This window comes from Balaenoptera borealis (genome assembly GCF_965194805.1).
Source record: "Balaenoptera borealis genome assembly, chromosome: 16".
Classification (NCBI taxonomy): Eukaryota; Metazoa; Chordata; class Mammalia; order Artiodactyla; family Balaenopteridae; genus Balaenoptera; species Balaenoptera borealis.
The window spans coordinates 5,756,347-5,776,212 of NC_138872.1; the positions used below are offsets into that span (position 1 = coordinate 5,756,347).

At 46.1% G+C, this 19,866-nt stretch overlaps 1 protein-coding gene across 2 annotated transcripts; it reads right to left on the reverse strand.

Annotated features, from left to right (window-relative positions):
• Positions 1–1,022: 1,022 nt before the first annotated feature.
• On the reverse strand, positions 1,023–19,792 carry RAE1 (ribonucleic acid export 1). Of its 2 annotated transcripts, XM_082359322.1 has the most exons (12): positions 19,575–19,792; positions 16,426–16,522; positions 15,745–15,849; positions 14,653–14,745; positions 10,623–10,709; positions 9,560–9,646; positions 9,043–9,114; positions 7,887–7,994; positions 5,535–5,641; positions 5,375–5,450; positions 4,594–4,788; positions 1,023–1,485 (listed from the first exon to the last, which is right to left on the reverse strand). In XM_082359322.1, exons 1-12 carry the CDS (start codon positions 19,754–19,756, stop codon positions 1,399–1,401), a joined length of 1,296 nt encoding a protein of 431 aa, XP_082215448.1. In that variant the 5' UTR covers positions 19,757–19,792; the 3' UTR covers positions 1,023–1,398. The 2 variants fall into 2 exon arrangements, with proteins under 2 accessions (XP_082215448.1, XP_082215449.1); XM_082359323.1 differs by lacking the exon at positions 10,623–10,709 and having other exon boundaries at positions 19,575–19,773.
• Between the last annotated feature and the right edge of the window lie 74 nt (positions 19,793–19,866).

Here is a 19,866-nt window from a genome sequence, read left to right on the forward strand (position 1 = left end):
ATCTATTCTCACCTCCAACGAACATTGGCTTCTGAAATAGCCTGAGCTTGGCTAGAGCTTGGCTCTCCTCATGGCAATCTTTCCTACTCGCCGTATCTGCCGATACACACAGATCGCAGAGCTGCAGGGCTGATTCATAAAGGGAAGGAAAAAGTTAGCTGTAAACAGTTAACTTGAATATTAAGACTTTTCTAGTGCACCTGCCTTTCCCTCTCTCTCAAAAAAATAAAAGAAAAAAATAACCAACCCAAAACAAAACTTTTCAGACCAAAAGAACCGGAGAGTTAATGGTCTGAATTCATCTGTGATCTGACTACCAAAGAATTTAAACCATTGAGTGCTGGCAATGTCTTTCAGTAGGAAACTTTATTTTGTCTTTTAAGAGTAGGCAAACATGTCTTACAGGATTATCAATGCCAGAGCTCCACACTCAGGAAGTTAATTTACACACCAGCCCCAAAGAGTAAAGCAGAAAAAGCATTTGGGATTGCAGGGTAAAAACACAACAGACTCTCATTTCAGATACTTACCAATCAGGAATTTTGAATTACATGAAATAAAAAAGCAACACCCCAAACCTATGGCTACTGGGGGCACCAGCTCCGAGTACTTCCCATGCAGGGGACTTGGGTTCTAACTTGAAGGCCACACATGCGTCACCCACTTGGGCTTTGCCCACAAAGGCCTGTCACTCAGAACAGGAACACCCCTGTTCCAGTCACCAGGACATCTGCCCTGCAGAACTGAAAAGCACTGGAATGTCCAAGACAGGAATGAAGGAAGCAAAAGAAAAACACATTCAAACTCTGCCCACCAATGCTTGGAGAGACTGCTGCTAGACAATCCACACAGCAGAAATACTCCCAGCTCAGGATTTCCTCTCCCCTAAGGGGCAAAATTTCTGCATTTCCCACAGGGCATCTGCAATCACAAATCAAAACCCAGTGATGATGCCGAGCAGGGCCACCACTTCAGAGCTTACGGGGTGGGCAAGGGGAGAGACGGACAAAGGGAGCTTAGTAGACAATCTTCAAAATATTTTATTACAAAATACAGTACAGGGCTCGTAGAATGTTTCCCAATGTTCTCTAATACATACACTGCTGAACGAAGCACTGCAAAATACCTGGCAGTTGCCCACATGAATCTAAGAACTTCTATAATAATTTTAATCCCCTTAGAGCTACAGACGAAACCTGTAACCGGCAGTGGAATGGAGAGACGGACAGTCACCGTGGCCGCCAGGCTCCTGACTGCTGAACAATGACATCGTTTTCTCCAGGGGTTGAAATCCATATCCATGGCTGACAACCCACCGAAAGCTGGGACCCAAATTCGTACAGAGATGAGGCAGAGTGGAGAGAAGACAACTCTGGACAACCCACAAGTCTCCAGCCACTACTTCTTATTCCTGGGCTTTAGCTCTTCAGCTGCGTTACGTAGGAAAATGTAATTTTTCTTTTGGGGGTTATAAAATTCATGTCCCTAAAGGGGAAAAAAAACAGTACCTTAAAAATTGATTAAAAATCAGGTTAGCATTTTGTGGGCACTTTTAACATGCCAAGTCCTGTGCTCCATGCATGATGCGTAATCTCTCTGGAGGAATAAAACAGGTAAATGTAGAGAAATAAAAGTCAAACGTTAAAGAAAAACTTTAATCCTCAGAGTAAAGGTTAAGGACTCAGTGGAAATGTCTTCAATGTGCCCCTTAGAAGGATGATCTTCTACATATTTATCTTTTCAGCACTGAGACTTCTGTCCACCTCCCACTGCTTTAATGCCAAGATGACTCCCCCTCGGTGAGCACAGGCTGGGGAGGGAGGGTGGCGGAGGATGGGCTGGAGGTTTCTCAGCACAGGAGACTTCCGGTCTGTGACGTCACAGGGAGCGGGGCAAGCCCCAGGATGCGCCACCCCAGACGCAGAGGGAGGCGAAGTGCAGGTGTCAGCGTGTCTGCTTGCGCCTGTGCTGAGGAGGAAGGGGGGGCTGTGTGACACTGGGGGAGTCGGAAGCACCCAGCTCAGGCCAGGCTAGAAAGGGCTGTGGACAAGCCGAGGCCTGTGAAAACTGTCCCACAGGGAAAAGGAATGGCAGCCACAAAGCTAAGTGACAATGACAATGACAGGACTTATGTTTCAGGAAGACAGCAGAGTGGTGTGGGTAAGACAGATGAGTGGAAACCCGAGGTAACCAAAAGGCCTGGAACAGGGAGGTGGGAAGCGCCTCTGGGTGCGTTCTGCCGCCTGCAGTGCAATGATATGCTTTATTCTCACTCCTTGACAGTTACGCCAAGATAGTTCTAGAAGTTCTGCTCACCCAATGACCATTAAGTCTCATCGTAATACACAAAGTGCAGCTTTTCGGAACAGTTACGCTCAAGCAACAAGCTAATAATATTAATCATATGTGGGGATAACTGTCCTTCGACTAAGAACAATGGAAAATTCGTAAGCAACTTTTTTTTAAGTTAAAAGATTATAATTTAAGTGTTCCACGGTTAAGTTGACATTAATTGCTCAGATGAATTAATTCTGAGTAGCATTCAAAGCGATGAGCTTTGATTTTACACTGTTTTCAATTTACAACTATTTTTTCAACGCCTGAAACATGCAGAGCCATGAGTGTGATGTGAGTTAAACATGGAGTTTTAATGTGGCTGCAGGCTGAGCAGCTGAAGAAGAGGAGATCCATCGAAGAGGCCCACGGGGAAACTGAGGCCTCAGGCCGCAATCTGCCTCCAACCCCAGCCAGGCAGAACCAAAAAAAGCACACTCTTTGCAAAACTGAGTGCGTGGCTTCCACAGGTGAACGGATAAACAAACAGTGGATACATCGAGACACCATGGAATCCTACTCAGCAGTAAAAAACAAACTAGTGACGCATTCAACAGCAAAAAAGAGTACACAGTATGAGGCCACCTATACAAAATTCTAGAAAATGCAAATTCACCTATAATGACAGAAAGCAGATCAATGTGTGCGTGAAGGAAAGGATTACAATGATACACGCAGAAACTTTTGGGGGAGATAAAAATGTATGTTATCTTGACTGTGGTGAAGGTTTCCTGGGTATATACACAGATACTGAAACTGATCAAACTAAACTTTAAATGTGTGCAATTTACTGCCTTTCAATTACAACTCAGTAAAGTTGCTGGAAAAAGGCAGCTACGCGGCTCACATAAGCAAACGCTCAGAGAGACTGCGCCTCCCACAGGCCTGAGCAGGCATCACAACAATGCGCTGAGCGGGCAAGATGTACCGCAGGTGAAGTGGACAGAGCTCCGTGACTGCCCAGCTCTTCTGAGAAAGAGAGAGAACCAAAGGCGACTCCGAGACTGACACACCACTGACTAGGAGGTGTTTGCCTCAAAGAGGAACGAACACAGGAGAAGCCGCAAGCAGGAGGGTAAAGCCAGGGGCGGGGGGGGGGCGGGGAATCCACCGAATTTTGATCTCCTAGGTTAAGGTGCTTAGGGGGTAGCCAGGGGCGGACATCCTGTTGGGACTGGGACACCGGAAGAAGTGGGGAGCGAGGTCAGGAGCCAAGTTAGACATGGAAGAGTCACCAGCTTAGGCTGGAAGAGCTGCTGCTTCGTGAATGCAGACACGCCTGGAGGACCCGAAGGAGAACCACAGAAAAAGGCCTGCATACAAGAGGTGGGCAGAAGAGCAGAAGCCACCAGAGATGGCGAGCAGCAGTCAGGAGAAGGAATACAACAGACCACAGAAAGGTCAGAGAAACCAAGGGGAGGGCTTTGTGAAGGGAAGAGGAAGGGATGGACCGGTGCCCAGCACAGACAGCAAGGAAGCTTCTGTACTGGACAAGAACAAAGGCAGCAAGAACCTGACTACGGTCCAGGAAACTGAGGAGACAGAGGTGGGGGAACAAAGAGGGCAGGGGGTCACCACTCTGGACAAGTTTAACAGAAGGGAAACCAGGCTTCTTAACACTTGTTTTAGAAGAGCTGAAGTGTGTGCTTACAGACGGGGGAACGAGACAGGGGACAGGCAGAGAAGAACGGAGTCGAGAGAGAGAGAGAGAGAGTTGTGTGCTGTGTGTGTGTTGTGTGTGTCTCGGGGAAGGGAGGGGGCCAGGGCCAGTGAAGACAGACACGTGTGGAGGTGAGCAAGAAAGACACCACGGCTCTGGAACCCAAGTACCCAGGTCTGCTCTCTTCACCATCACGCTGGGATGACTCCAAAACACAGCCAGGACCCTGTCAGTCCCTAACTTCCCTCCTCCCCACACAGCAAACAAGCAAAGAGCCAATGCCTCTGGTGGAAGCCCCACGGCCTTGCTGAGCCCTCTTCACTCTCGCCCAACAACCCCTGGCAACACTGGATGACTCGGACCCCCCCGAGTGGCGGCCGCTGGGTTTATGCTGACCAAGCTCTTGACGTGGGCACGTTCTCAGGGAAAGCATGACAGGGAGGCCCTGCTGTTTCCCTTTGCAGTGAGGTGACGGTGACATGCCATTTGCAGACACACAGCGTGTCTGGGGAGGCTTCGCGACTCAAACCCAGGCCTTCTGACTCCAGGGCCTGGCTCTGCTGCCTGACGGGGCCCAGCGCAGGTTTGGGAATTCTCACCTTTGACCAGTCGTAGCTGGAAGCATATGCAAATATGTTTCCATTGTGATTGAAGCAGCAAGCCGATATCGGTTGATCTAACTGTTCCGAAGTTTTTAGTTTTGTTCTGGCATCTTTGTCCCAAAAGCTGAATCTACCATCAGATCCCACAGTTGCAAGGGTGCCATGAACAGGATGGAACGCAATTCCATTTACCTACAAATGATGGATATGTACAATGAGAAGCAGAGGCAGAGGAGGGAGGAGAAATCAGGTTTTCGCCAATGCAGACTTCCTGGTTCAGTCAGGACACAAAATGGAACAGACGGTCAGTTCAGTAGAGCTGGCGGCCCGCTGATCACAGGATAAACTAGCCCCACTTCCTGAACCAATCAGCAGCCCAGGACTGAATCTCGCCTCTTGTTCAAAACACAAGTCAGCAGAGGTTAATAAGTATGTAAGCTAGTGACACCAAGGAGCGAACCTCAGGAAAATGCCTTTTTCTTTTTCAGCAAACGGCAATTTCTCGGTTTTAGCTAAGTGTATCAACTGTCTACCAGCACTCATAGAGGTGGAAGTTGCTCCCCAAAACTCCTAAGCCTGCATTCAGAAACAGAGAGAACGAAGACGGTCAACATGTTCATAAAAGCAGAAAACTGAAACCTCTCACGTAAGCCATTTACCTCTGCACGCGAACACACACAATGACAGTGATCTTTTCTGATCCCATAATGACTCAGCTACCCACCTCCAAGTCTAGTTTCTAGACACATTCTCAGGGTTACAGTTTCTAAAAACGTACCGCGTAAATGTCCTGAGGAGCTGAAGTGTTGGTTCCGTTAGATCGATGACATTTAAAGGTGAAGTTATCTTTGGCACTGAAAAACAAAGGCCCAACTTAGTTTTCCTTTTTTAAAAAAAGCTTCAAGTGAAAATCTTCAAGCTGATCAGGCCTCACTTACGGATTTGGGGGGTTGATGTAGTGAATGGCAACTCTCCCCTCAATGCTTCCCAGGGCAAAACCTGTCGGCTTGTTCTGTTTGTCTTTAAAAATAGCCACACATCGATGCTACAGTTGGGGGGGAAAAAGTATATCATCACAATGTAAGCTGTAACATTCCATAACTAATGTGACTGTAAACAGCTTTTAGGGTTTTGAAAGAACCAGAAACAGTATTTCTCAAATACGGTAAAGAAGATAACTTCTATTCCTCCAGTAAGCATTATTTTCTTTTTACTCAGCCACATGATTTTATGAATAAACCTCGGACCAAGTGCTTCCATCCAGGCACTGTTCTCCCTCTGCCACCCTAAAGGCCCTGCTGTCACTGCAGCAGGGCACATGGCCCTCAGAGCCCCGCCAGGTCCTATTCTGGCGCTGGCCCCCTGGTAGGTCGGGAGAACATGTCACTTTGATTCACAGCCCACCACTGACTAGGCGAGTGCCGTCCAGCAAGTCACCCAACGTTCCAGAGCCTCTGCATCCCCAACTGGAAAAGGGAAGTAGTGTCTGCCTGTGGAGCACGGGGGACCAAGGGTCAAGCATACAGTGGACGCGGCCAGAACTTTCTAAACCGTGCATAAGCTACGCAAAAGCCAGACACTGCCCTTGATCCAACACTGAGCTTGAGGGCCCAAAGGAGGGTTTCCTGGACTCCACAGAAGATCCCACAGCAACAACCCACGGCCCAGCCTCCGGGGGCAAAGGAGCACAGATCCACATTCTTATTGTCATTCAAGAAGAGCTGCATTAAATGTGGACGGAGGGAAGGAGAGAAATGAACAGATCTGAAACCACATGCAGGGTAGAAGTGAGCTTGGTGGTTGATGAGATGGGAGAGGAGGAAAGGAGGGAGAGTGAATCAAGGACGACTCCTGATTTCTGGCTTAGACAACTAAGGGGCGGAGGCCCCATTTAGTGAGATGCAGAGCACAAGGGGAAGAGCAGGCTGGGGTGGTGGGAAGGGGCAGGTAAAGACTGCTCACTCGGCAAACACAGAATGCCTTCTATTCAGGCCTGGCTCCAGGTGCCAGGAATGAGGCAGCAATGAACACAAAATCCCTGCTCTCACTGAGTCTATGCTCTGGTCGAAAGAACAAGATGAGTAAAATCTACACGTACGTACATATAAGACACACACACATATCTATATATACATAGCCTGGGGAGAATGAGCAGGGAGGATCCTGAGAAGAGGTAACACGATCTGCAGAAAGTGGTCCTGGGTTTGGCACGGGTTTGGCTCTTGGGCTGAGACATGAGGAGGACGCAGAGGAGCTGTCAGACTGTGGGTGTCCTTGTCAGGAGCGCAGAGGCAAGGCCTGCTGGGATCCAAGTCTCCAGCCCGCAAGGCGCACCTAAGCAACAGCAGCGGCCGGCAGACGTAGAGAAGGCAGTGGCCAAGGGCAGACGCCTGGGGAACCTCAACATGCAGCAAGAACCAGCAAGGAAGACAAAGCAGCAACCAGAGAGGCAGGACGTAAGAGGCTGGCATTACTGAAACCAAGGACAGAGTTTTAAGAATATGTAATAAGAACAGCAGCGAATGCTGCTGCCACGGTAAGATGAGGGTTGATGAGTATCCCACTGGAGCTACTGATTAGAAAGCCATCAGTGGCCATGCCAGAAACAGTTTCAGTAGAGTAATGGGGGCAGAAGTCTCAAAGAGGGTGAGAGATGAGTGGGAGGTAAGGGAACCAAGAAAGCTCACGTAAGACACTTACTTGACTTCAAAGGGAAAAAGGGACCGAGGTGGCAGAGGATGTGGGGGTCAGAAGAGGCTTGTTTCCTAGGATTGGACTTGAGCCTGGTTCAGTGCCAATGAAGTACAAGAAGAGGGGAGATGAGACACAGGAGAGAGGCAGGTGGCTGACAGCCTAAGGCTCCTGAGAAGGCTCACCTAACAGCTGGGAAAAGGCAGGGAAGATGCAGGTGTAGCCAGAGTTCTAGATGCAGCAGGAGGACGATGGGGAAGTTCCCAACCATCAGCTTCTATGTTCTCGGAGGGAGTGTCCAGGGGTCTGGAGAGAGTGAAGGAGATCTAAGAATCTGTGGCAGGTGAAGACCAAGCTAAAGACGGAAGCTGTGATTCACGACGGAACCAATCCACCGAGGCGTGCACCCATTCAGCAGCATGCAGCGAACCCGGGGGATGTTTGCAGAAGACGGTATTTGCTCACTAAATACCTGTGTTTATACCCTAAATTCCCCCCCCGAATGTCTGAAAGTACAACGACTTCCATATGTGGCCACACGGCCAGATTGCCTGCGACAAGTGCTAAATACGAGCTTCTTGATTTGACTTGTGACTCACCTGATGTTTCAGCGGAGATTCTATCCTCCTGAATTCAGAAGGTTGATTCTCTAACTGATAGACGATCAGTCCCCGCTCTGCAGTCGCCACCACGGCCATAGGGTATATCTGGAAAACACAGGAAAGCAGAGACGTGCTTAAAGTGGACTGTGCTCTTTTTCATACCAAAGTATTAGATCAATTTTTTTTAGAGTCACAAAAGTAAGTCTGAATTTTTTTCAAGTTTAACAGTTCAATGATATTATCACATTTCAAGGTAACCTAGAGAAATCGTATTTGAAAGTAGAACATTCATATCTTTTTAAAAGACTCGTTTTTTAAAACTACAAAATATACATTTAGAAAATGTACTGAGAAATAGAGAAGAAATGAACATCACCTCTATCGCCCCATCAAATGATAACTGCTGTTAGCATTATGGTATGCTAACCCCCGTGTTTTTTCCTGAACGTTATACAGGTGTGTATATATATGTTTCTATATAATGCTGATCCTTTACTCAAAGCGTGTTTAGTGAGCACCACCCCACACATTTTCCAGAGAACACTAGCAGTGGCCACATATCTAACATTCCCTCAAATGAACCCACCACAGGGTTCACTTAACCATGTCTGTCTTGTTGGGCCACTGGGTCACTTCCCATGTTTTTACTATATTATAGAGAACAAAAAACATTTGCATCTTTACTTTTCTCATGATAAATTCCTAAAAGTGGAATTACTGGGGCAGTTGGTATAAAACTTCAACTTATTGCTAAACCAACAGAGAAAGTTCTTTAGTTTCTATCCCGCTCACTCAGAGACAGTCACCAGAGCTCTGGCACCACACCACCAAGCTACTGCCAGTTCTCCTCCAGCCACACAGTGCATGGCATTCTGGGGACAGCGTGGCATGTGGCTACCTGCCTATGTTCATACAAGTGACTAAAAAAATGTGACATCCAGGTTTCTGTAATTCTGGAACATATGCAGCACAAAAATCTACAGATTTAAGACGACTGAGGCAATCCAAACTACATCCCACGTCTATTATTAAAGTTTGAAGGGTTTTTACATTACCCTCTGATTGCAAGATATCATAAGGTAAGAAGTGCCTTTTTTCTTCTTCTTTTTTTTTTTTAAAGGAAATAATTATTACTAAGTTAAAAATTCCTTACCATGTCAGCACAGTAACACCTTTCAGGGAGTTGTAAAACCATCATAGGATTTGATGATCGTGTATCCCAAAACTAAAAGACAAAAAAAACCCAAAAAACAAACCCATAAAAACCCAGTAAGTGACCATTCAGAGCTAAAGTCCAAACAGTGCAAGAATAAATATCGGGCTTCCCTGGTGGCGCAGTGGTTAAGAATCCGCCTGCCAATGCAGGGGACACGGGTTCAATCCCTGGTCCAGGAAGATTCCACATGCTGCAGAGCAACTAAGCCCATGAGCCACAACTACTGAGCCTGAGCTCCAGAGCCCACGAGCCACAACTACTGAGCTCGTGTGCCACAACTAATGAAGCCCGTGGTCCGCCACAAAAGAAGCCACCGCAATGAAGAGTAGCCCCCGTGCAGCAACGAAGGCCCAATGCAGCCAAACATAAAATTAATTAATTAATTTTTAAAAATAATAATAAAATAAATGCCAATCTTGGTCAGGCCATGCAGTCCCTCAACAGTATATTATACCTTCAAAGTCTTATCCCAGCTCCCGGTCATCACACAGCTGTAGTTTGGTGCTTTGATCCAATGTATGGTTTTAACAGGAGCATCGTGCTTTCAAGATAAAACCAAAATACATCAAGGTGAATGTAATAATATGCTACACAGCTTTGGTTCTGGAAATTCAAAGAAAAGGAACCTTAAATACTGAAGTCATACCAAACAAAAACCAAAGGATAGTTCAGCCCTTCCCCATGACCAAAACATTCAATGTAACATCAAGAGCATGTATCTACCTTCCATTCTAACAAAATTTAATTTGATTTTAACCATAATTAACTAGCATGTGAGAGTGAAAGGGGGAGATATTCAGGAATAACTCATAGGGAACTCCACCACGGTTGTATCACTTAGATGACACGCACTGAGAGACTGAGGAGGTGCTTCTAGCACACAGTGCTGCGATCTCACGGTACAAAACACCTTCCTGAAAATGTCTCGGTGTCAAGAGGCTCTTCCTCGCCAGGCCAGACCCTCCGGTTCCAGGTTCTCTCATCTTCCTCATTTCTGCTTTTCTTAGCAGTCTTCACACAGAACCTGCCTGCTGTCCCGAGCAGACTGTAAAAGCTCCTGGCATGTGGAAGGGTCCCTCTTACTCACTGCTGCATCTCTACTCCTAAGGACAGTGCCTGGAGTATCACAAGCATTCATTCAATACAGACTTGTCGAATGAATATGTGACCAAATGCAGTTGGTACAAGGCAAGCCACACATGGGTGTCAGAATGTTGAGGACCAGCTGTACCATTTACAGATTTTAATGTCACTAGCTCCTTATTATGCCCTCCTCATCCACACACTACGGAAGACCCATGACAGAACAATTTATGAAATACTAGTTAAAACGAGAATGTGTACAAAATTGGTGTCATTTTTGTGCTACAGAGGTTTCTGGTATATTTAAATCTAATTGATTTGGAATGGTCAAACTGCATCTTTCCTATAATAGAGAATTATTGTAATTAAGGAATCATCGCAACCCTGGGCACCAGCCTTGCCCAGCCTTCCTGCAGAGGGTAAGTTTTTACTACCTGTGCTATCTGTATCGCCTGGTTACTGTTGAGGTCCCACATTTTGGCAGTTTTATCACATGATGCCGTAAATACTTTGCTCCCATCCTAAAATAAAATAGAAAAAAATCTGACATTCTAAGAAAAATAAAACCTCTATATGAACATCTAGATATTAGACTGAACATACCGAGGCAGGTTTTATTTTGCAATTTTAATTTTCCCAATTATTTGGGGGCCAGAGTATTGCAAGCTACAATACCATATACAAAACACATTTTCTGCTCTTAATTGTTAATTTTTTCTAAGAGATAATATGTAAAAAGGTCAAAAAAACCTGAACAGCATTTAGAATTATAGAGTGGAAACGAAGTCTCTCCTGACCCCAGCTCGCCGCTCAGAGGCAGCCATGGCCACTGGCATGTCCTCCGGGAACAGCCTTTGTACATCCTGTATCGATGTGTGTTACCTACCAGGAGCCACTTCAAAATTTTTTTCTTATTTTCATCAATTTCAAGCCTTCACAAAAGTTGCAAGAATAATACAATGAATACGCATAAACCTATCACCTAGATTCACCAACTGTAAACACTTTGCCACATTTACTGTATCTCTTTCTACCCCCCATTCCCGCTCTATACCACACGTACAATCATTATTACTTTTCAGCTCAGTATCTCATAGCATTCTAAAGTGCATGCAATAAAACTACACTAATTTATGATAGTCACTGGTCCAATGTAAACTATAGAATAGCTTAAAAAATTGGCAGTCACTGTATAGTGGTTTTAAAATACATACAGAACTCATAAAGTAGGTCAGTCAACATGAAGCACAAGGTAATTTAAAAACAAAAAGTACTGAGTTGAAAATTCTAGACCAGCTGTCAACAAATTTTTTCTCTTAAAGGGCCATACAGTAAATATTTCAGTCTTTGCAGGGCAAGAGGTCTCTGTTGCAACTCCTTAACTCTGCTGTTGTAGCTTGAAAGCAGCCATACACATTGTGTAAATGAATGATGTGGCTGTGTTTCAAGAACAGTTCATTCACAAAAATTGGTAATGGGTCAGATTTGGCCCATGGGCCATAATTTGCTGACCCCTGCCCTACAGTACTTCATTTCTGGTTCCACAGCTCAAAGATTTACCACTATCTTCCCCTAGCAAAAACTTCTTCCCATTTGAAGTCGCCAGGTCCCCACGCGAAAGAAGAGAGAAAACCTTCTTCTCTATTAATGAGGCTATGAGGGCAACTGCACAAATCCTTGGGAAGATGCTACCGTATGGAGCGGGATGCTCCGAGGCTGAGTGGAACGCTGGCCCCTCAATCTCATAAAACGCCACTCCTGCCAGCTGCAGGATGCCAGGCCCCAGTGGACACACTGAGACAGAGGCCAGTCTATCAGACGGCTGGGGCACAGAAACGAGATTCCCAAGCGCTCTCGACTCAGCTCCTCTCAGGTCCACCTGCTGTGGCCAGACCGACCGTCCTCAGACTGCCAGAGAATCACCCTCAGCAAGTTTGGCTTTTATGCCTCAAGCGTTAACCGTGGCTCTTCTGTGCTTCGGTGCCTTTCCACAGCTGCCTTCCTCTCCCAGGCTAGCTCCTATTCCTGTAAGCCCCTGTGAGGGAGGCTGTTAAGTGCACGGGCTCTAGAGCCAGGAAGGTCCAGGTCTGGGCTCAGCCTTTCACCCCCTATATTCCCTCAAACAAGTCTCTTAACCACGTCCCACAGGTGCCCCGCTAGTCTTTACGTGGCTGAATCTAGCTGTCACTGATTTCCACTACCTGCAATCCTTCTCTGTTTCTCTACGTCTGTCTTAACAGATCATGAGTTCCATAAGCACAGGATTTGCCTACCTCGCCTACTTTGACTTCCACTATATCCCAAGTGCTTAGCATACAATAGGTGCCTGACAATTACTGGAACTAAATAATGTTATTACCTGTTGTAAATACTATTATTATCGTCATCTTATAAGTGAAAAATCAGACTCAGAGAGATTAAATAACTTGGCAAAGTCAAAAAGTGGAGATAGAACCGAAATTTGAACCCAGGCCTGGAATGGATGCGACAATGCTCTAAAGCTATATAAGCGGATGGTTTACTTTTAAGATTCAGCTCAACTCTCGCCTCTTCTATGGAGCATTCACAGCCCCCTTCCCAAACTTTATAGCTGCCTTCTGGGTTCTGCCCACCCAGCACAGTGCATCCTGCCTCTCTCAGAACTCAGCTCACTGAATTGCAACTCTTCCTGTCTATGTTTCAATGCCTCCACTAGATGGCGCACAACTCTAATGGAGATGGAGAAAGGAAACAGGCGGTACACATCTCTGTAAAAGCCAACAGCTACTCGGTAACATCTGAGCAACAGAATTCCGGTGTCAGTTAATTCTATTTCTTACCATACTTGATAAGAAACTTACAATTCTGATCTGTTACCTGATCAGTAAAGAAAGACAGGCAAAATAAATTAGAAATATTTAAAATCTATTCAAGTTGCTATTTTTCTACAGGTAAATTAAAACTATTATTAGTCTCATAATAACCCAATCAGACATGTCAGAAATACATTTTACAGATAACAAAAATGCTTTAGAGAAGGCTGTCAGAGCTAATGATTAAAATGGGAGCAACTCTGGCTCCTTAACCATCTCAAAATATTTATAAATAGTAGAATCATTTCCTATTTGAAAGCTAAGTAAGATCACATAAATGTATGGTGTGAGTAGTTTGATATTTCTCATAAAGTTAAACATATATTACATATGACCCAGCAAGCCCACTATTAGATATTAATGCAAGAGGAATGAAAACTTATATTCACAGAAAATCCAATATACAAATGTTTATAGCAGCATTATTCGTAATGACCAAAAATGGGAAACAACCCAAATGTCCTTCAGCTCGTGGATGGTGAACAAAGAGTGATACATCCATACCATGGATTACTATTCAGCAATAAGGAAGACAAACTACTGCCAGATACAACAACCTGGATGGACCTCAAATGCAGTATGCTCAAAACAGCCCGATTCAAAGGGCTTCTGTTTAAGACATTCTGATAAAGGCAGAACCCCAGGGACAGAAAACACATCAGTGTTTTCCAGGGACTGGGGACTGAGGAGGATTTGACTACAAAGGGCAGCAGGATATCCTTGGGCTGATGGATCTCTTCTATATTTTGACCACAACTCTATGCATTTCTCAAAACTCACAGAATCATATACTAGAAAGGTTCAATTTTACTGTTTGCATATCGCATCTAATGAAAAAATTTTGCATGAGCCTGAGGAGGGACCTTGAGGCTTAGTCTCCTCAGCACAGCCGCCCCAGACTCTCAGTCAGGCCCCTTTGTTTTCTCACTTCTGCAGGGTTCAGCCGTCAACAGAAGGGAGGAGAGAAAGGCTGGGCTGTCAATCCTGGGCTCCTCCTTTAGGGAGGGGTGGGTCCTCCACAGCTGTGGCTCTTGCTGTGCGTGACTTCACCATCCCTGCTGGTTTCTTTGTAAATGGTACCTTCATTAAACTCCCCAATCACCCACCCACTCCCCCAAAAAGCAAAATAAAGAAGAGCTCAGAGCTGAATAAACTTGAACACATTTACTTATATTGCTGATGTTCAGGATTTGGGAGGAAAAAGACTTCCAAAAAAATGAAATATTTCAGAAGCTTAATAATGGAAGAGGATTAATTTTTCCCCTAGGACTTATTTTCTGGGACAGTAATTTCTAATTTTAAAACAACATAAGCTCATGGAACATGCAGAGGTAGGAAAGGCTTTAAAAAATTGTCTAATCTCTTGCTCAAGGAAATATGTCAATAAATTAATGGATTTTTTTAATGCAAGAAAAGCTTTCAGAGAGATTAAAGTTAACATGACTAAAGTTAACTGACTACATTATGAGTATCAATACATTACTATATTTAAATTCAGAAACAGCACTTCTACAATGTGTATACATACTTGCTATTTGTGTTTCAGGTTATATAAAAACATATATACATTTATATACACTCTGAAAACATGAAAAAACTGAATGAAACTTACATCACTCCAGCAGACATCTAGCACAGGTCCAGTGTGCATCTGCTGGGCTTTTGGAATAGTCTGTCCACTGTCTTGAACTTCCCAGCATCGAACCTATAGTAATAAAACAAATTAACGCAAACAGCCAATTAATGATACATTATATGCATTTTAAGCCCTTTGCCCCAAGCCATAATCAGAAAAACACAAATTTACATTATAGACATTTTTTTCCTATCAAATTAACAAAAATAAAATGAATAATACTTGGCGCCAGCAAGGATAAGCTGAAACTTTTACTACTGGTAGGTGTGTAAATTGGTACAGCTCTTCTGGAGGATATTTATCTGAAATCCTTAAGTCTGTACCCTGTGTCTCAACTATTTCGGGACTTGAGGATTTCCCATGATGTACTTTACATGCGTTATCTGAATTAATCTCTACAACAGCTAAAGCTCTTTGAACTTACTGTCATCTCCATCTCATGAAACAGGACACAAGGCTTAACGAAGATAACTGGCCCAGGTCCCATATCTAAGAGAGTGGCAAAGCCACAATGTGTTTATCTGATTAGGAGTGTGGTTGAATGTTTCAAGATTACTCCAGCAGGCCACTTGCACTCCTTTGTGAAGTGCCTCTAAGCACCCTTCGCCTATTTTTCTACCAGAGTTTTTATCTTTCTTTTCGTATGCTATGATTTCTTTTTGGTAAGTATAGTGTCCGTGCAGGATTTATGCTATATCTAAAGGTGAAGAAACTTTAACATATGCCTGAAGAACATTTGCAGGATGCCTAGAAGGGAAATTTGTGTATACCGTCATGGACAACTTTTGTTTTCAATGAACACTACAGATCTGGGAATATACTTCAAGATACTGAACTGGAGTAGGAATTTTTGAATGACGCATATGATCCTGCTTTCTTAACAAAAATCGGCACAAGAAGTGATGCCTGCCATTCAGACGGGTTCACACTCTAAACTCGGTGCTTAAAAAAAGCCAAGAATAAGACTGAACTCTCTGCTTCATTCACTTGGAGCAAAAAAAAAAAAAAGCTAACTGTGCCCATACAAAGAGATATGACAGAGAGAACACGCGTTTAAGGAGCACTTACATCGTTAGCCCACGATCCTGCAATAAGAAAGTTCCCCGGCAAGGTTGGTGGGCTAAAAGATAGACAACCAATGCTATCATCAGGAGAGGATGTGACTTCAATATCCTGGGGTGGAAAAAGTCCATGTTAAAATGTATACATCGTCACAATTCAATTCAAAATTGCCTCCTTTCTCACCAGCACCTCATGGTGGCCTTCCCTCGTGTCAAGAGCTAAGTGAATCAGACCTTTCTTACTCTGATAAGAAGGGGAGCATAACTAAGCCAGTGAAAGCACGGGCGCTGCCGGACTGCAGGCAGCGCTCTCAAGGCAGGCTCACAGCCGCACTCCCCAGATGACGGCCCACCCGCTCACTCTTTCCCCGAAGTGCTGCATCACAGCACCACCGGCCTCCCTCCGCCACAGAAATTCTGAGTCAACAGCTGTGGGCTGGGCCCTAGGAACCTGCAATTTTAACAGGCACCTCGAGGGATTCCAGTGATCAGGAATGTCAGGGGGAACAGGACACTCGTCCAGGGGACATGCAGTTTCTCTGCTCCAGTATTTGAGAAAGCAGCCTGGACAAAATTTCAGAGTTTTCACCCCCAAAGGAGGCTCCCAAGCCATCTGGGTTTCTCTCGCTGTCACCAGCGTGGGGCCCCCTGCAGCGTCTCTACAAACCCATGCAGCCTCAGGTGGTACCTTCATAGGGTTGTGATTATCTGCGGCGGCGCTGCCGAACATGCTGGCTCCCGCCGTGCCGAACCCGGAGGCTGCTCCAAACAAGCTCATCTGGGCCCTAAAAATAATGGGAAAAGCTAAGGACAGGGCCTCTCCTAGGTAATACACATCGCTGAGAGGCAAGATACAGACAACTAAGTTATGGAAGGGAAACAGAGCGTAAATAAATAAACGGCTTGATGTCAGGCTTCTCTCTTCTGAAGAGATCTAAATATGCGATAAGGAGAGTGCTTTTTAAAAATAAACTTTCTATTTTAGAATAGTTTTTAATGGAAAATTCTTAAGACAGAAGAGTTCCCTGGGCTTCCCTGGTGGCGCAGTGGTTAAGAAGCCGCCTGCCAATGCAGGGGACACGGGTTCCAGCCCTGGTCCGGGAAGATGCCACATGCCGCGGAGCAACTAAGCCCGTGCGCCACGACTACTGAGCCTGCGCTCTAGAGCCCGCGAGCCACAACTACTGAGCCTGTGTGCCACAACTACTGAAGCCCGTGTGCCTAGAGCCTGTGCTCCACAAGAGAAGCCACCACAATGAGAAGCCTGCGCACCGCAACGAAGAGTAGCCCCCTCTCGCTGCAACTAGAGCAAGCCCGCGTGCAGCAACAAAGACCCAACGCAGCCAAAAATAAATAAAATAAATAAATAAATTTTAAAAAAAAAAGAAGAGTTCCCATACACCCCACATCCAGTTTCCTTCTTAACTTTGTCACAATTAATTCACCAACACTGACACGTTACAGCAGAGTATTTTTCAGTCACCAGGTAAAAAATAAATTCGCTCATTTCTTTTTACACAGTTAGAGACACGCTGCTGAGCACCAGGAACACAACTGGAAACCAGCAGAAAGCCCCATTCCTCCAGCTTCCCACTTAGTGACAGTTCACTGTCTTCGTACTAATGTCCGCACTCTGGATTAGGTCAATATCTCTGCATGAAGTTACTTAGAAAAGCAACCAACCCTGGCAGCGATCGTTAAGAGTTTAAAAAAGTAATCCATTTTGGTCTGCTTAAGTAGCAAAAGGTTTGGCATTACGTTTTGGGCATCTGCCCAGCAAGAATCCCCCCACTTTGAGTTTTCTCCTGGGCACCACAGTCTAGCAGGCCCACCTGGGTTAGAGCCATGCCTCCGCCACTCACCAGAGCTGGGACCCTGATCTCACCAAGCCTCATTTTCCCTACTCTGCAAACAGAGAGAATATTAACACCTTCTCCAGAGTTGCTCTGAGGATCAAATCAGATTATCTATGTAGAAAGTGCAGTGTCTCGTGCATAGTGGGTCATAAACAACTTTCCCTTTTTTCCTTCCAAGGAGAAAGTCTATGTATTATAACTCTGATTCCTCACATACATTGATGCCACATTTTCAATTCTGTCATTGGTTAGTAAATTTTTACACCCAGAAGCCTACCGTATCAGCAACCTCTCCCAAAGGAGGCTAGCAGCTGAGTGACAAAAGTGACTAGCCCAATAACATACAGCTCATGGGACAGGAGATAACAAGAGTAGCATCTCTTAAGAAGACAACACAGAATGGGAAAACTGTGAGGAATTCTGGGGAGGCATTTGAGTTTCCCGAGCTTTATGAAAAATCATCAAGTGTAGACCTACTAGGTCTATGAACGCATTAATATCTCAGAAAGCAACCCTGTGCGAGGCCGTGGTGCTTGCTGACCACCTCTGCCTCAAATGTTTGAGATGTATTTGAAACACCAGTTAACTGCACAAGCAAACAAAGGAATGACAAGGCTTCTGCAGTCAAGTCCAGGAACTAAATATATGATTTGGGGCACATTATTTAGCCTTGATTTTTTCGTCTGTAAAAACAGACCCTGATATCCACTTCACAGAGTTACAAAAACCAAGTGAAGTTGTACACACAGTGCCTGAAACGCCTGTCCCTTCCTCTCTTCAACCGTCAAGTTTGGGAGAGAGCATTTCTGCCATTAGGGATGAACTACGGGAGAACAAGGGCCATCGAGCGTTAATCAGCCTACATGGGCCACATGTTGTGCAGGACACCGAGGACCCTCTAAACGTTCGGAAGACAAGTGTACGTCTCCAGCCTACCGAAGCGCGCGCTCCTTGCCTCCTTGCTGCACCCCAGCTCTGATGGCTTCCTCTCTGCCCCTGAACAAAGCAAGCTCCTCCCAGCCCTGGAGCATTCCTAACAGCTGTTCCTCCAGCCTGGGATGATCCGCCCTCCCCCAAACCCCCAGCTGTCTCAGTTTGAATCTTCAGGTCCCACTTCAAAAGGGGCCTCCTGCGAACTTTTGAGGGTGATGGAAACGGTCTAAAACCGCACGGTGATGATGTTTACACGACTTAAACTTCCCCAAATCATCAAAATGTACACTTTAAACGGATTATCGTGTGTAAGTGACATCCAGTGAAGCTGTTAAAAGCATCTTCGTAAAGGAAGGCCCCTCCCAGAGGCTTCCCTGCCTTCCTAATGTTAACACGTTGGAGCCTCCATCGCATCTCCGTCTTCTTCACAGCACCTGTCCCCATCTGGAACTTGGTGGCAATCAGTCGCCTCCCCAGGAGTGCGCCAGCTCCACCACGGCAAAGAGCCGCCTGAACGCTCCCCTGAAACACACCTGGCCCTCAGCACAGCGCCTGGCACTTCACAGATACTTGCCTGGGCACAGTGTGTGCACGTGGATACAGGACTACTTGATGGAGGGAACAGAAACAAAGAACCAGTTCAGAGAGCCATAAATGCAACAAAGGAGATGAAACCGGTTACCGTGGGGGAGACTAAAGGGGGATGGCCTTCCGCAGAAGAACGGTCCGGGAAGGTCAACGACGTGGCTTGTGTCTTATGAGAAGCCAGACGTGTGACGAGGAAGGGCAGAGGTGACAGAGGCTGCCATCCACTCTGTGACCCTTCCCGGTGCCTCGGTTTCCCCACGAGAAAAACGAGGGGGTTAGACCGGAGGTGACTCGTAAGGCCCCTTGCAGCTCTGACGTCCCTCCCAGGGGCCACTAATGGAGTTCGCCAACAGTCCTGCTCGTGCCCCAGCACCTCGCGGCGGGCCGCACTCGCCCGGGAGGACCCGGCCTCTGCGGCGCCATGACGGCTGGGAATGGGGGGAAGCGGCACGGGGACTACCTGAGAGTCGCGCCGCGGAGGGAAGCCGGCGACGGGGAGCGGGAGGAGCTCAGGAGCCTGCGACCCCGCTCGGGCGCGGAGGAGGCGGTAGCGAGGTGGCAGGAACAAGAATCCCGGGAGCCTGAGGTTCTTCTCACGCCGGTCGAGGAAACGGCCCTAATTACCGCGGAGACACTGCGCATGCGTCTCCGAACCACTTCCTGTGTTGTCCGGAAGGCAGGGAAAAGAAGGAAAAGGCTGCTCCTCCCTTAAGGGAGTTGCGCATGCGCAGAAACACTATTGACGCCAAGAA

Excerpts from the sequence above, each read along its gene's own strand:
- RAE1 (XM_082359322.1), bottom strand. The coding sequence starts at position 19,756 with ATGCGCAGTGTCTCCGCGGTAATTAGGGCCGTTTCCTCGACCGGCGTG. Across the intron at positions 14,746-15,744 it reads CAGGATCGTGGGCTAACGAT|GTTCGATGCTGGGAAGTTCA; the intron begins GTAAGTGCTCCT and ends TTATTACTATAG. Across the intron at positions 7,995-9,042 it reads GGTGTTACTGTGCTGACATG|ATATACCCTATGGCCGTGGT; the intron begins GTAAGGAATTTT and ends TGTGTTTTCCAG.